The 16907-nt window shown below is 33.4% G+C and overlaps 1 protein-coding gene across 1 annotated transcript in view; it reads right to left on the bottom strand.

Moving 5' to 3' along the window:
• Positions 1–16907, bottom strand: part of LOC114327435 (regulatory-associated protein of mTOR) — a 178324-nt gene that overhangs the window by 89409 nt on the left and 72008 nt on the right. Inside the window, exons 11-12 of the mRNA XM_050646849.1 lie at positions 12377–12660; positions 3762–4017 (exon numbers count right to left, since the gene is read on the bottom strand). Coding sequence (XP_050502806.1) covers positions 3762–4017; positions 12377–12660 — 540 coding nt within the window. The remainder of the gene's footprint in view (positions 1–3761; positions 4018–12376; positions 12661–16907) is intronic.

Below are 16907 nucleotides of genomic sequence, written 5' to 3'. Positions count from 1 at the left end.
TGAGAAGCGATGAAAAGCCCAATTCATCCATCGCATTACCGATTGTTTTATGTTCGATAATTCGTAATGAAACCAATTTTGAAACTCCAATCTGTAAATACATTTGCAAATATGAAGTTTTTATAACGTAACTTAGGGTATAGGCGCAAAATGTCGCCTGTCAAAATGTTCGATGTGTTTTAAATATATTCATTTTTTTTTCGAATCCTGAGAAAATTAATAAATATTTTTGAAAATCTTAAACGCAGAATGAAAGATGATATTATTGCTGAGGGCCGAAAGTCCCTGAAAATTTCTATAATGTTTATTTTAATAAGTTACAGGGGTGAAAATAAAAGAGACAATTTAGTGTGATTTTTTAATTGCAAATATTTTATTCAAAAGAAAATTTTCATTTATTCTAAGGTACTTTTGGCCCTCGGTAATAACGTAATCTTTCATTCTGCGTTTAAATTTTCCAAAAATTCTTATTGGTTTCCTAATGAATACATTTAAAACACATTGAAAATTTTGACAGGCGCATTTTTCGCCTTTCCGCTTGAGAGACAACTAAATTTCATCAAAAGATTGGCGAGCAACCGCAAAGTTGGCGACGCCTGGTGGTAAATTTCAAAATCACCAACTTCGGGACAACATTGAAATTGTCATTAATTTGTGTACATATTTGCGACCGGTTTATAGTGTTATTAACATGAACTTCGACTTTTCCAGTGTTCCTCAACTCAATGCCAACTCACACATTTTGTTAATTTAACATTTGTATTAAACGTAGTATTTATTAATATTTAAGCGACTCCAAAATTAAATAAATATTTAAAATGTGCTATATATTCTATGCAATATATTCCGACACCTCATAATTTCCAAAACACAATTATTATAAAATAAATTTAACTACTTAGTTTGCAGTACTATTTAATTAAAAACTGTTATTTCTTAGAGTAAAATAAATTTTATTGTACCCATTAACTAAATTAAAAAACACAATTAGAAATTATAAGATAGATTAATAATTTTTTTCTACAAACGTGTTAAAAATGCAACTTTTAACACTCCATAGGAGCGTTAAAAATGTTACTTTAAAGCACTAGTGCTTTAAAAATTTTAAGGCACTGCAGTTAAAATTAAAATGTCAAATTTTGAAAACAAACGTAAAAATATTTTTTATATTTCATTTATTAACATTAATATTAACAGTACAACTTGCGCAATTTGAAAAAGGTTTTTTAGAATTTAATTTAAACTGTATTATTGCATTTTTAACACGTTTGTAGAAAAAAACTATTAAAATTTGTTAGAATATACAACAATAAAAGTATATGTTATTCTATTGGGACCGTGCAAGTTCGGCAAAGCGACCTCTATTTCTACGCTCTGTACTTTTATTCGCACTTTTAATTATATTGGCGAATTATATTAGTCCTGGTTGCTGGATAATTGTCAAGACCATAGTCCAAAAAAATAATAAGAAGAAAAAAATAAGATGCAGGTTATGTTTAGCAAACGTAAACAATTGTATGTAGTAAATAAAATCCGTTATTAAAATGCAGTATTGCAAGCAAAATACAATTAATTAAATTTACCTTTATATAATAAATGCATATCATATCAATATTGTGGAGCAATATATAATTTTTCTGAGTCAATGACAGAAGGTATGAAATATACGTCAATTTGACAATTTCAATTGACAATATGAATTATTTAAGATAGTTGCAATATTTCTCCGCGACTCGCGCACGGTCGTTTCTCGTTTCCCTTTCCAAGTACTTGCACACCGCGAATAGTTGTTATGATTTACGTATTGACAGTATAGGCAGTTTTGATGTAATGTCAAGAAAAATATAAAAATGGAATGTCAGTCAAGTTCAAGTAAAAGTTTTTGTAGGTATTGTCCTGTCATAATTGACAATGAATAAATTATAATTGTTGATATATAAGACGTTTGTAGAAAAAATACTGTATGATATACGTGTTAAAATTACATTTTTAAGGCACTCATGTGAATTGCAAAATTCGCTTTAACACTTATATCACAAATAACTATTAAAGCGCTGTGTGATTATCAGACGCCAGATTTTTTTAGGGGCTGGGTATATTGAACACGATAAAAAGTAATGACGACTTTAGTTTAATAAATTTTTCTTTTTCTTTACAAAGAAATTGAGCAAACATATCGATGACTTAATTAATATAAAAGCATTGTAAGGGTGTGCTCACTACGGAGACCAAAGGATTGTATCCTCGCTCCCTGGTATTTATATTCGTGAATTCTCGCATTTAAAATAATGTATTTATTTTACATAGCGACCGATAATATAGTTTCGATCGCTATGTAAAATAAATACATTATTTTATATGTGAGAATTTACGAATATAAATACCAGGGAGCGAGGGTCGGAGCGAGGATACAATCCTTTGGTCTCCGTAGTGAGCACACCCTTAAAGTTCCCCAAATTAAACTATGATTATCGAAGATGCAATATTTGAATTTTTGATAGTTTCTAGTTAAGAGTAAACAGTAGCGCGTCATCAATATTTTTGTTTTTCGAAGTTCTGCGAACTTTCAACAGGGAGGCAACAGTGCGTCCTCAATATGACAGTGTCATCATACTATCAAAAACAATAACTATTATTGGGACCGTGCAAGTTGGCAAAGCGACACCTGGTTTCTACGCTCTGCAACTTTATTCGCACTTTTAATTATATCTGCAACTTTATTGGCACTTTTAATTATATTAGTCCTGGTTACTGGATAATTGTCAAGGTCATAGTCCAAAAAAATAATAAGAAGAAACAATAAGATTCAGGTTATGTTATTAAAACGTAAAAAATTGTATGTAGTAAATAAAATTAGTTATTAAAATGCAGTACTGCAAGCAAAATACAATTAATTAAATTTACCTTTATATAATAATTGCATATCATATCAATATTGTGGAGCCATATATAATTTTTCTTCTTCAACGACAGTAGGTATGAAATGTACGTCAATTTGACAATTTCAATTGACAATATGAATTATTTAAGAAAGTTGCAATATTTCTCCACTATTCGCGCACGATCGTTTCTCGTATGCCTTCCAAGTACTTGCACATCGCGAATACTCATAGACGAGCTAAATGTTGTTAAGTCAGTCACGTTCGATTTCTTGTTATAGAAAATCGATTTTTAGTAGTTCCAATGTGACACAAAATCTAGGCATGGGATAAAAAAGTTTATTTGAAGAAAGTGTATTTTCTTGTTCTTCTTAATGGCGGTACAGGCTCCTTTTTGCAACATTTTATTTAGTTATAGAGTAATTTCCACATACTAACATATTTCTCAAATTGGGCTCTGTACCGACATTCTTTATTATATTACGAATATGTGTGCCAAATATCTCGACAAAATATTCAAAATTACAGCCTCAATCTTGGACAGCGTTTTCCGCGCGCTACTGTTGCCTCTTAATGAAAACAAGGTAAAAACAAATCAGTAGTTAGCATCAAATTTTAATGAATGCATTCAGATGAAACATAATTAGTTAGTGGTAAAACTTAGTCGTCACTTTGGCAAAACACAGTTTTGATTTATATTTATATGATTTATATTCAACGTTTTACGGCTTCCAGATCAAATGACAAATTAATTGTTTTCCAGAAGTTACCGTCCATCTTTGAGATTTTGAGCGCCCTCTGTCGGAATTGGCTTTTGCGAATGGAATGTGACACCTCTGTCAAAATCCTATTTAATTACTGTTTTTTAAGAGTTATATTTACCTTTACAAGTGTCCTAATGTGACCCGTAACTGTAGAACACATCTGGGCTACTTCTGGATGGGGATCATTTTCCAAGGAACTTAAGGCAGACCATATTTTCATATACACAGAACCGTAACTAAGACTAGATAACGTACTAAGGCTTCCTGAGTAACTCGTAGTCATTCCTTGATGACTTATGTTGTTGATTGCCGAACTGGAAGAAACTCGTTTCATCCTTTCCATGGAGTCGTAATCTCCGATTTTCAGTCTATCTCTGCAAAATTTAATACATATTCATATTCAATTAAAGAGAATAAATATTTAAAATCATTCAACAACATATAGTCCAGAAAGCCACTGCGCATCCGCTAGGAAAAATATTCTAATTCGGATTTTTTGCACAATCTTACTCAAAAAGGACTCCTTTTAACAAATTTGCATGTTGCCAGGACCAAAAGGTGGTCAAAAATTTTTTAAACGTTTTTTTTTGTTTTTTTCCTAAAATTATTTTTTTTGCATGGAAAAAAGTTTTTTTTAGGTTTTTTGGGCCATTCCAAACAGAAAAGGTCTTTAGTGACTTTTCTCTAAAAATGATAGTTTTTGACATATAAGCGATTAAAAATTGAAAAATTGCGAAATCGGCCATTTTTAACCCTCAAAAACTATGTGAAAAACTGAAAATTTGAATGTTGCCAAGGTAGGTAGATATTCTTTAAACATCGATTGATGAAATCCCGAAGAGTTTTTTGCAATACAATATTCAAAACTCCTTTGTTTTTTAATTGCTAATCAAGCGTGCGCGACACTATTTTCCACCGACAGTATGGTGCAAATGAAAGGAATAAATTCGTTATTTTGTAAACCGGCAACTTTAAAAAAAAATCCTGAAACAGGTCGATTTTTATTTTTAAGTTATGATATTGTGGCATATATGGTATACTAGTGACGTCACCCGTCTGGGCGTGATGACGTAATCTATGATTTTTTTAAATGAGAATAGGGGTAGTGTGGTAGCTCATTTGAAAGGTTCTTCAATTCTCTATGCAGTAATATAAAATTTACATAATTGTTTATACAAGGTGTCCTTCTACTTCTTTTTTTGTCAAATAATTTAATTTAATAAAAAAATTTTGGACACCCTGTATAAATAATTATGTAAATATTTATATTACTGAATAGAAAATTGAAGAACCTTTCAAATGAGCTAGCACACGACCCCTATTCTCATAAAAAAAAATCATCGATTACGTCATCACGTCCAGATGGATGACGTCACTAGTATACCATATATGCCACAATATCATAACTTAAAAATAAAAATCGACCTGTTTCTGGATTTTTCCTTAAAGTCGCCGGTTTACGAAATAACGAATTTATTCCTTTCATTTGCACCATACTGTCGGTGGAAAATAGTGTCGCGCACGCTTGATTAGCAATTAAAAAACAAAGGAGTTTTGAATATTGTATTGCAAAAAACTCTTCGGGATTTCATCAATCGATGTTTAAAGAATATCTACCTACCTTGGCAACATTAAAATTTTCAGTTTTTCATATAGTTTTTGAGGGTTAAAAAATGGCCGATTTCGCAATTTTTCAATTTTTAATCGCTTATATGTCAAAAACTATCATTTTTAGAGAAAAGTCACTAAAGACCTTTTCTGTTTGGAATGATCCAAAAAACCTAAAAAAACTTTTTTCCATGCAAAAAAAATAATTTTAGGAAAAAAACAAAAAAAAACGTTTAAAAAATTTTTGACCACCTTTTGGTCCTGGCAACATGCAAATTTGTTAAAAGATTGAGTAAGATTGTGCAAAAAATCCGAATTAGAATATTTTTCCTAGCGGATGCGCAGTGGCTTTCTGGACTAATAGAAGACAAGATGTATTGCAATGAAACTACACAGACATATGTCCAAAAGTTTGGAATATTTCATAATGTGTAAATACGCGAATCAGTGAATAAAGCGATTCAAATTTTTTATCATTTTCATCTAAAAACGCTCTAGAATGAATATTAACAACAGTATTGAAACCACCATAGGCGTATATATAGTATTTGTATGTATTCCAAACTTTTGGAAATGTGTGTATGTGCCCTATTATTTAAAATTAACGGTTGCTCTTATTTGTAAACCTTGTATCGTCCGCTACAGGATCTTCCTCTTTTTGTGTCGTCATGACTCTGTCTGTTTTCAATGTGCCTTCAGTAAGTTGTCATTCCATAATTTTCGTGGTATTCCCACTGATTGTCTTCATATTGGGGAACCGTCTCTCGCAATCCTTACATTTGTTGTCATTCGGCTTATGTGGTTGTTCCATTATACTCTTCTGTTTTACCCAACGAACTGTCAACACTGATGGAATCGCCATAAAACTAAGTTAATGGCGCCAGGATGAGATAGAAGATAATCAGGTAAAGGAGGGAAGATAATCGGACAGTGCTAGTCAGGTACGTTGTAGTTGTAGCAAATTTTACCTGAAAATTCTCTGTCTCTTTCATGTCTCTCTAGAAGTGCTAGAACCTCTCTCTTGTATGTTGGCGCCTATCTCGCTTCACTGTTGGAATGGGACGGGGCCATTCCATCAGTGTTGACAGTTCATTGGTTTTACCCAGTTATTAATGTTGTCCACCTAGTATCTCAGTCGTATATCTGCACTTTTAGCTCTTTCCCATAGTGTCTTACCATCGATTTCTCGAAAGGATTTCATCTCTGCTGTTTCTAGCATTCCTTTTATCCTCTCAGTATCAGGTGTTGAGTGGTCCTTATGGTCCTCCGCCTGATAGGTCGAAGTGTGATTTCTGCCCCAAAATTAGTGACGGCAACAGTCTCAATATGAGGCTCAATAGTTTAAGAGTATGATTCCCATTTGGGTGCGAAATGTCCCGGGTGCTGATTTTTATTTTATTATATGTAGATAAGGACACACCATTAAACTTGATAAAAATAATAAACTTAAAGATAAAACCCATAACTAAATTAAAATTCATGGTGACGTTTCAATTATTACTTTAATCATCGTCAGAATAATAATTTCTTGAGCGGATACTTTAAAATAATTTTAAAGGAACAAACAATAATTAATGAAAACGTAAAAATCAATTCAACGTGTCATTCAACATTGACAATCATTGGGTTAAGTCAATAATTTCAAACACGCCATGTCTTGTTGCGTGTTTAAGGGTGGCTTCAAAAGAAATATGGATAATGCCTCCTTGATGCTGAGTTCCGTTGGAGAACTTGCATGACCAATGATTGAGAAGTCCTTGCGACTAATACGGTGGTCAGAATCAGTCATATGTTGGAATACCGCTGAATTTGGAACTGTTCTTGATCGTCTTCCTAAGTGAGGAGTGACACCTATCAGATGTTGCGAACACTTAGGTATCACTCCTCACTTAGGAAGACGATCAAGAACAGTTCCAAATTCAGCGGTATTCCAACATATGACTGATTCTGACCACCCTATTAGTCGTAAGGACTTCTCAATCATTGGTCATGCAAGTTCTCCAACGGAACACAGCATCAAGGAGGATTATCCATATTTCTTTTGAAGCCACCCTTAAACACGCAACAAGACATGGCGTGTTTGAAATTATTGACTTAACCCAATGATTGTCAATGTCATTTTTTACGTTTTCATTAATTATTGTTTGTTCCTTTAAAATTATTTTAAAGCATCCGCTTTAACGTCACCATGAATTTTAATTTAGTTATGGGTTTTATCTTTAAGTTTATTATTTTTATTTTATTGTTGGAATATTATAAAAATAATATTTAACGAAATGAGAAGTCCCAGAGTCGAAAATCTGAAGACGTCTACCGTGGAACCAATTCCTGGGTACAACCTTAATCTCTACCTTCTATAGGGTGGCCGGAAAGTCCCTTTACACTAAAAATAATAATGTTTCCACACCTAGCCAATATTTATTTGCGTTTTGGCGCATGCGCATCTTCAAGGGCACCTGTCTGGTCACGCAGACAGACAACAATAGATGCGATTGAAACATGATGGCGGCCACAAGTGAGTCTACAATTGAAGCGTGTCAATTACTGCTTCAACATTTTCCGAGAGCATATGACAAACAAAATGTTCTGTTCATTGATAAGTTTGCGATTTCTCGAAATCAAAATGTTTATTTCTTGGTAAATGACAACCTCCATTTCTTTGAGGAAGTGAAAAAGACCCGCCTCATGTTATAGCATGGGCGGAAATTATTTCAACTTATCTGTTTGGGCCATATTTTTTTGAAGGCTCCATAACTTATCACAGTTATTTATCTGCAGATAATCACAGAAACGTTATTATTGCAATCGACAGCTCAGGGCCCTGCTGATACTATTTCTTTTCAACAAGATGGCGCCTCATCCCATTTCACTCTCGTTGTTCACAAACGACTGAATGAAATCTTCCCGAACCGATAGATTGGACGTGGTTCTCCAATTTCTCGGCCTCCAAGACGTCAATATTTGACAGCGCCGGACAATTCACTGTGGAATTTAAAGAGAAGGTTAGAGATACAGATATGTTTCGAATGAGGACTTGCGAAACGGAGTGTGCCCAGCTTTTACGTCAGTAACTCCGGACATGCTGAGATGGATGAGTATACGAACATGGCGTCGTACCAAGTTGTGTTGCGACAATGCAGGTATTCACACCCATGTTTTAGATAAATAAATAATTAATAAATAACTTACAAACAAAATTGTGTTATTTTTCCCCCTGTTGGATAAAAAAATAATTCATTAGTGTAAAGAGACTTTCCGGCCACCCTATACAATTTACAAGGCAAGGAGACGACGATTAAAGGAAATGAAAGGGGGCTCTACAATATGCAGTCACCTTCCGTCTATTCGTCTAGGTAAAAATTCCAACGAAAGTTGATTCCGTGTACTCACAATATGGGTACCCCGTCAAAAAAGCTCCGACAAAATAGCCCCGACATAATATCCCGCACACAAAATAGCTCCGACAAAATAGCCTGCAGACAAAATAGCCGCGGAATAATAGCCAGCCGACAAAATAGCCCCGAAAAAAAAGCTCCCTTCAGAATTCATCATGAAATAATTCCTTAAAAATACATTTTTTTGAAATGGTAATTATCCTCTATTCAGATGTTTATCTTAACTACATTAAATAAAAATTGTCTTTTCAGAGAACTCGAGTCCTGTCTTTCCTGCCTCTTGGAAGTTTGAACATTTAAGTTAAGCGAAAATCAATGTTAATTTATGATATAAACATTTTTTTCTGTTTTCGGGCAACAGTAAAATGCATTTTAAATTAAATAAATTAAACACATTCTTCCTTTTTGTCAAATAATTTAAATTAAAGAAAAGTTTTTGGACACCTTGTATAAATAATTATGTAATTGTTTATAAGAAGCTGTTTTAGCCGGGGCTATTTTAGCCGGGGCTGTTTTGACCGGGGCTATTTTGTGTGCGATCTATTTTGTCGGGGCTATTTTGTTTGCGGGCTATTTTGTCGAGGCTATTTTGACGGGGCTTTTTTGACGGGGCTGTTTTGACCGGGCTATTTTGACGGGTCACGGAAAGGGGCTCTACAATATGCAGTCACCTTCCGTCTATTCGTCTAGGTAAAAATTCCAACGAAAGTTGATTCCGTGTACTCACAATATGAGTAAACTGAAAAATGAAAGACAGCTTGTTTCATTTTGACTCGGAGATGATCAGTCATCCCCTTACGTACGTTCACTCTCTCCAGGGATCATCGGAGGAGCCGTGTGATTTGCTCTGAATCGAAATGAAACCAAACTGTCTATTTAAGCAGAATTGTAAAAATATCTAAAATAAACTAATAATCATTTCTGAACCGAAAACTAGTCCAGAGAGATAAGGTTTTTGTCGGGACACTTGAGCAGTCAGGTTGCAAATGGGTTTTTTGGGTACTATATACCTAATACATTATAAAAACAAAAATGCCACGTCACAGTTCGTACAAGAATTTTAGTTATTAACAAATAAGTGTCAAAAATGGCAATTTTTTCGTTTAAATCGCTACAGGTAAAAATAGGGTAATTAAATATCTTATTTAGAGTATTCATGTTTTAGTAGAAGAGAAAAGGTTCAAAATGGCAGTTTTCGAATTTTGGTCCGATCATTTGTTGCTTCGCTAATTGCAAAATAAAACTAAAATTTCGAAAATAAAAAATTTGCTATAACTTTTTGCGAAAATGAACTTAAAACTTTGATATTGCATGAAAAGTTGAGACAACCAGTACCTATCATGCACAAACAATTTCAAGACGATTGGTCAATTCATTTAAATTTTATTCAATTTGTTTATCCCAAAGAGCTTTTTTTTGCAATGTTATTGTTCAGAAAATAATAATGATACAGCAATTATGTGGAAACCACATGAAAGAAGAACACTTGTATTTTCAAAGCATTTAAAAAAATTAATAAAAAGTCATTTTTATCATTCCGAAAATATTTTTCTAAAATAGAGTCATTTTTGGCTTAAAAACAATTTGAATAGCTTTGTTAATAATGACTGTAGACTGTAGAGTAAATCTACTTTGGGATTTCAAAGCTGATATTTTTACACGAATTTCAAAAAAACTTTTTGTCTAGGTTAATTGCGGTCAAAGTTAGCAACTTTTATTATTTAATTCACAGTTACTTCCATATACATAAAATTCGCATATAACAGTGTTAGTTATCACACTACCCCGAAACCGCTTGATCGATTTTTATGAAATTTTACACGTATATCCTGTAGCATCCTGTAGTACTGAGAATAGGTTTCAATCTATTTTTCATACCCATAAATTATAAGGGGGGTTGCCCCCCTGACATTTTTTTTTATTTTTTTGGACAAAATTATCTACCTTAATTTTATATGGTGTAGAATTAAAAAATACATACACCCTTAATTTTCACTTTTCTATCAGCAACACCTATTTTTTAACAGCCATCTATATATTTACATCTAATTCTCCTGTCAGTGTTAGTTGCAGTACTCATCCGAGACCGCTTGACTGATTTTTATGAAATTATACAGAGTTTCGATAAAGTATGGAACCAAGCAAATATCTTTGAAACGAAAAGAACAATATTTATGAAACTTTGCATGCAAGTACAGTGACGCAAAAGGCATCTGATGCCATATTTTTTGTTACTACTCCACTTCCGGTTTCACCGGAAATACCCTTAACTTATTTACTTTAAATGGGACACCCTGTATATTTTTGCAGATTTTAAAAGAACTTGTTATTTTTAATTCATGCATACCACGTTTGGAAGAAAAAACTATTAAAACAAGAAATAAATCTCTTTACAGTTAAAAAATAGGTTAATTTATTTACGTTAGACCAATGATATTAAAAATAAAAAAAATAATTTCAAATGTTGAAAATGTTTGCTGTTCACCTACTGACAACGTGCAAGCCTATAAATAAATGCGTGAGTCACTTTTTGCAAGATTTCCTCACGTATTAGTTCACATTCATCAATTATTATTCTTTGCCTCAAATCCTGCAAGCATGTTGGTCACCTAACGTAAACACGTAATTTTAGATAACCCAAAGAAAAAAATCTAACGGGTTGAGGTCCGGAGAACGAGCGGACCACTCTATGAATCCTTTACGTCCAATCAATGGATTTGGAAAATTCACTTCCAAAAAATGAATATTCACTATAACCTATTATCACTAATATTTCAATACGATCTTTTCCACTTAAATGAACCATTTTTAATACAACTTATTTCTGTCAATTAGTTCAGTGCATGTAAACAACAATTTTAGTCTACAGTATAGATGGTACTCGCTTATTTCCTATTACGTTGTATTAATACAAAAAATTATCTACAGACACTTTTTAACAAATTTTCTCTACCAAATTTGGTATGTATGAATTAAAAATAACAAGTTCTTTTAAAATCCGCAAAAATATATAGGGTGTCCCATTTAAATTAAATAAGTTAGGGGTATTTCCGGTGAAACCGGAAGTGGAATAGTAACAAAAAATATGGCAACAGATGCCTTTTGCGTCACTGTACTTGCGTTACTGTCATACTTTATCCCAACCCAGTATATGGATATTCGGTAGGTCTTAGAATCGGTCGTAATCTATTTTTCATAACCCTGAGTGATAAGGGGGATTCCCCCTAACATTTTGTAATGTTAGGTGGGGATATGTGTACATAACGTACTCTACATGAGTACGAGTACATACAAAATAAAAAAATTATGATCAAAAGCCATCAACAAGCTCCAAAGATATTAATCGCAGCATATGTTTGAAGCATCAATTCCATTTTTAAAGTGAACGGATTTTAATAATTCTCCTCCACCGACCACGAATCGATTTCGTTAGGACGTAATTTTTAAAGCTTTATTAACCACTTTGTTGAAGTTCAAAGTTTACTCAAACTTTTACACATAAACAATATACATTTAACTTCAAACTGGCGCTAGTTAGGTTGCTTAATTGTTATAAACAAAGTAGCTGTGAATTAAATAAAAAAAGTAGCTAACTTTGACTGTAATTAACCTAGGCGAAAAGTTTTTTTGTTGAAAATTTGTCTAAAAATACCACGTACCCATCCCCTTAATGGAATTAGTAAAATTAGTTTTAAAATGAATAATAACTAGTAATATGTTCCTAACATACCTGCTTCCCATTCTTCTCATTCCTCCCGAACTCAGTATACAATCTTGACCGGGAGAAATACTAGTTTGTTCTTTCACAGCTAAATTAACAAAAAGTGGTTCGAAAGCTAACACAACCCATTGGAGAGCGTTGACTAGTTCCTTTCTAACCAAAAAACTCATATCACCACTTACTGTGTTAACCAATGTCATTACTACGGCGTTGTCGACATTGTTCGCATGTTCAGAACGTTCCATTACTGAGTTGATGAAGGTTCCTAACGCATAAACAGCTGCTGCTCTTACCTGAAATTGTATAGATTTTATTAAATACTTCTACCAACAAAATTGCATTAAAACAACTTTAAACAACAAATAAATAAAACCCAAATAAATCGGAAAAAAGAAAAGATTGATAAATACTATCCATCACCATTGGCTCTACAATGCATGGTGGGTCTTGGCCTGTTCCATTGTGGGAATCACCTTACATTCCTTCCTACCCTTCGTCTTGGCTTTCCAATTTCGTACTCGTAACACCCGCAAGTTGTCTTCCACCTCCACCTGGTCCTTAAATCGTGCTCTTGGCCTGCCTTTGCTCACTATCTGGTCTTTGGTTATAAATGTGTTGCGATGTCCATCTTGTTCAATCTCTTTAAGTGGATTAGCCACCGCAGCCTGTTTATTTTGATGGGCCTACCAATACTGGGTTGACCATAAACGTGGTATAATCAGTTCACCTGCAAGCCTATATAAATAGGTCTGAGGATTTTATGTTCGAAACAGCCTAAAAAAACAAAAAAGGAAAAAACAAAACAAAAAAAAAACAAAAAATACAAAAAAGAATGCATTTATTTTAAATAATTAACATTAATAACTTTATTTGTAAAATGTATACACTATGTGTTCTTGATAAACATTAAGTATAATATATTTATAATATTTATTAACATAGTATGTACATTAGCTGTAATAAGTAGGTAAAATAAGAAGTAAAAAATTGTAATATTATTATAATAACCATGTTTCACTAATTGGCAATATCTTTAATACATTACTTTTGATTGAGACTGGCTGAATGACTATAGTCCAAGCAAAAAAAAAAGAAACAGCCTAAACGTTCTTTATCGCTTTTTGTCTTCGTCCACGATTCTAACGTGTAAGTGAGCACGGGCTTGATAGGAGTCCTGTATTTCAATATTTTCGTTCTTTTTGTGACTATGTTTGACGTTAAAAGTTTCTTTAATCCATAGTATGCCCTATTTGCTAGATATATACGCCTGTTAGCTTCTGCAGTTACTGTATTATTTTGGTTGATTTGTGAGCCTAAATATATAAACTCTCTTACTCCTTCGAAAGTGTATGTTTCAACCGTTAGATCTTCGGGTTTTGCTACTTGCTTATTATTTGTCACCTTCATATACTTAGTATTATTTATGCGGAACCTCTAAAGGAGTGCTCCTTGCTTTCTTCTCGTTTGTTTAGGTAGGTATAAAATCATAATCCTGCTCTAATTTTACAAAAATATATTTTCTATACCTAGATATAAATAATACAAAATAATTCCAAAAAGGTAAGATGGCGAATGGACATTGACTCCGAAGCCAATAATGCTCAAACATACACACATATACTTAGTATTACTATAGAGCGTTTCACGTTAAGAACGGAACGTTGCTTAGATAGGCAATGTATTTCTTATGGACGATAGAAGCGCGCCGATGCCACGCTGTACTGATTAGAATGATTCGTATATCGGCAGTCGGGTAGCCACCCGTGCCCTAAAGGTTTGGCAACACTGATCTCCATAAGCGCAATGCTCCATTCTTAACGTGAAACAAAGTATAGTATTAACGTGTCACCCCAAGCTTTGTATTGCTGATTCCAATGCCGTGAACGAATGAACCAGGTCTGCCTTTCTTCTTGACATGATATTGATGTCATCCGCATACGCCAGTACTTGTAAACTCCTATTTAGTGATGTATGAAGAGAATATTCTAGGCCAAAATATTCTTGATCTCGATAATATTCTTTTGTCAAGAAAATAAAGAAGAAATACAGAGCAACATGCAAAATTTTCCACAGCAGTTCAAATACCAGCAAATAGTGTTCAAATACCAATAAGATTTGGGCCACATGGCTCAGCCAAACGGCGATATTTTCATTAGATGGCTGTAATGTTGCCAGAAACATACCAAATATATATTTTCGGCAACATATTACTTCAAAAACTAGCCCGTCTAAATGACGCTTTATACGTAGACCAATCCATGACTGAGCTGGCGACTCGTGAAAAAAAATCCCACAATTTCTCATCAGTTCATTGAAATGCAGAATGTATATGACCAGGATGAGCTAATGAAAGAAATATATTCTGAACCTGAGGCCTCATGTTTTTCTGATTAAATCACCACATCCATTACTTGCATTATTTGTTGTTAAGAAGAAACTTTCATTTTTTTATCAAATAAATTTTGTGTTCTCTGTTGTTTTTGTATTTTGTTTATATATAAAGAACACTGTTGTTTAGTCTCATAATTTTGTATATAATTTCATGATTTTTAATACACTATTTGATCTTCAACAATATCCCTAAGTGCGTCATAGGGTTCATTCTCAGAAAATTCTCCATATCGAGAATATTCTCTGATTTTTCATTCTCGAGAATTCTCCAACACTACTTAGGTCTGGATCCCGCGTGTGAAAAAAAAAGTTGATTAATAGCAAGCTGAAAATTTGTTAATAGCTTAAGGGTGTCTAGTCGGATAAACTTTGATATATGGGAACACTGGAACAGGGGCAGTTTTAATTGGGGAACAGGTTAAAAATTTGGAACGTTCAGACCACGAAAACGGCACATTTATTTTGTCCGACAGAACAGACTTAAACTCAAACAGACTGCCATTTATCACCTGTCATAATTCCTGTCATTTGACATATTCTACATGTTCCACTCATTAAAACGCCCATTTGGTGATAAATAGCAGTCTGATTTTTGCATGAGAGTTTAATCTCTGTTCGGAGAGTTTAAGTCTGTTCTGTCGGACAAAATACATGTGCCGTTTTCGTGGTCTGACCGTTCCAAATTTTTAACCTGTTCCACAATTAAAACTTCCCCTGTTCCAATGTTCCCATATATCAAAGTTTGTCCGACTAGACTCCCTTAAGCTATTAACAAATTTTCAGCTTGCTATTAATCAACTTTTTTTTCATACGCGGGATCCAGACCTAACTCCTATTAACAATAGTTCCTCTTGTTGTTATTCCAAATTGTCTAATAGCTATCTCTAGGACAAGGTTGAATAGAAGGCACGATAGGCTATCTCTCTCTATCTCGAAGTTTTAATTTGCGTCTGGAAAATACTTGATACTCCGTTCTGCATTCTAACCTTACAATCGACTGTCTGTCACGTTAACATTTAAAAAAATAAAATGTCGTTTATTAAACGTCATTTAATGTTTATCTTCGTTTTCTTCTTTTCTCTTTATAAGCAATTCTGCTTGTTCATTGGCGGATTGATACCTCTATGGAAAGTTGTCACTTTTTGCGCGGTCGGCCGATACTTCTTCTACCGATTGGTGATTTATCTCTTGCTATTTTGATCACACGTGTCTCCCCCACTCTCCATTTAATGTTTATATACCGACAAAGACCCCGACATATTGCACGACGTGTTGCATAAGGCTTTTATAAGATTAGATAATGGCCAACCATCCATTTTGATTCAGTTCAGTATTCTTCTAAGTCTCTTTGACGACGGGTAGAACCAAAAACACGTGTAAGAGAATGGGTAAGAGACACGATTTGAATCGGAACGATATTAATCCGGTCGCCAGGGGGGGTACAACGGCCTTCTTAATTCAGATGGACTTACCCAAGTTTTTTTTTATGTATTTTGACCCGTAGAACACGAATTTTTTGGGTAACAGTTGATCCGGATGTCGATAAGATTGTTATAAACAAAGAACTTGAGGAATTACATAGCAGCGATTTTTCGCAAAACAAAACTTTTTTTGTATTTTTTTGGGTGATTTTCAGCAAAAAATGTTCTTACAAGTTTTTTCGTAGGATACATAGTTTTCGAGATAAACGCGGTTGAACTTTAAAAAAAATCGAAAAAGTGCAATTTTTGAACCCGAATAACTTTTGATTAAAAAATAAAATAGCAATTCTGCTTACTGCATTTGAAAGTTCAAGTCAAATTCTATTGGTTTTGATTATTTGCATTGCTAAAAATTAAGTTTTTATTTGTTAAACAAAGCTATAAACACATAGTGTTTCCCGTGCCCAATGCATGCGTTTTAATGTACGTAATATACGTAGAAATTCTGTATGCGCGCCTACTCGTTCGATTTCAAATTAGAAATGCATTTAAAACATCATTCAATCACTATGTGTTTATAGCTTTGCTTAACAATAAAAAAAATAATTTTTGGCAATGAAAATAATCAAAACCGATAGAATTTGACTTTAACTTTCAAATGCGGTAACCAGAATTGCTATTTTATTTTTCAATCAAAAGTTATTCGGGTTCAAAAATTGCAATTTTTC

This window comes from Diabrotica virgifera, chromosome 3 (genome assembly GCF_917563875.1).
Source record: "Diabrotica virgifera virgifera chromosome 3, PGI_DIABVI_V3a".
Classification (NCBI taxonomy): Eukaryota; Metazoa; Arthropoda; class Insecta; order Coleoptera; family Chrysomelidae; genus Diabrotica; species Diabrotica virgifera.
The sequence above is the reverse complement of the archived record's forward strand: the minus strand, read 5'-3'. Positions and strand labels throughout refer to the sequence as shown.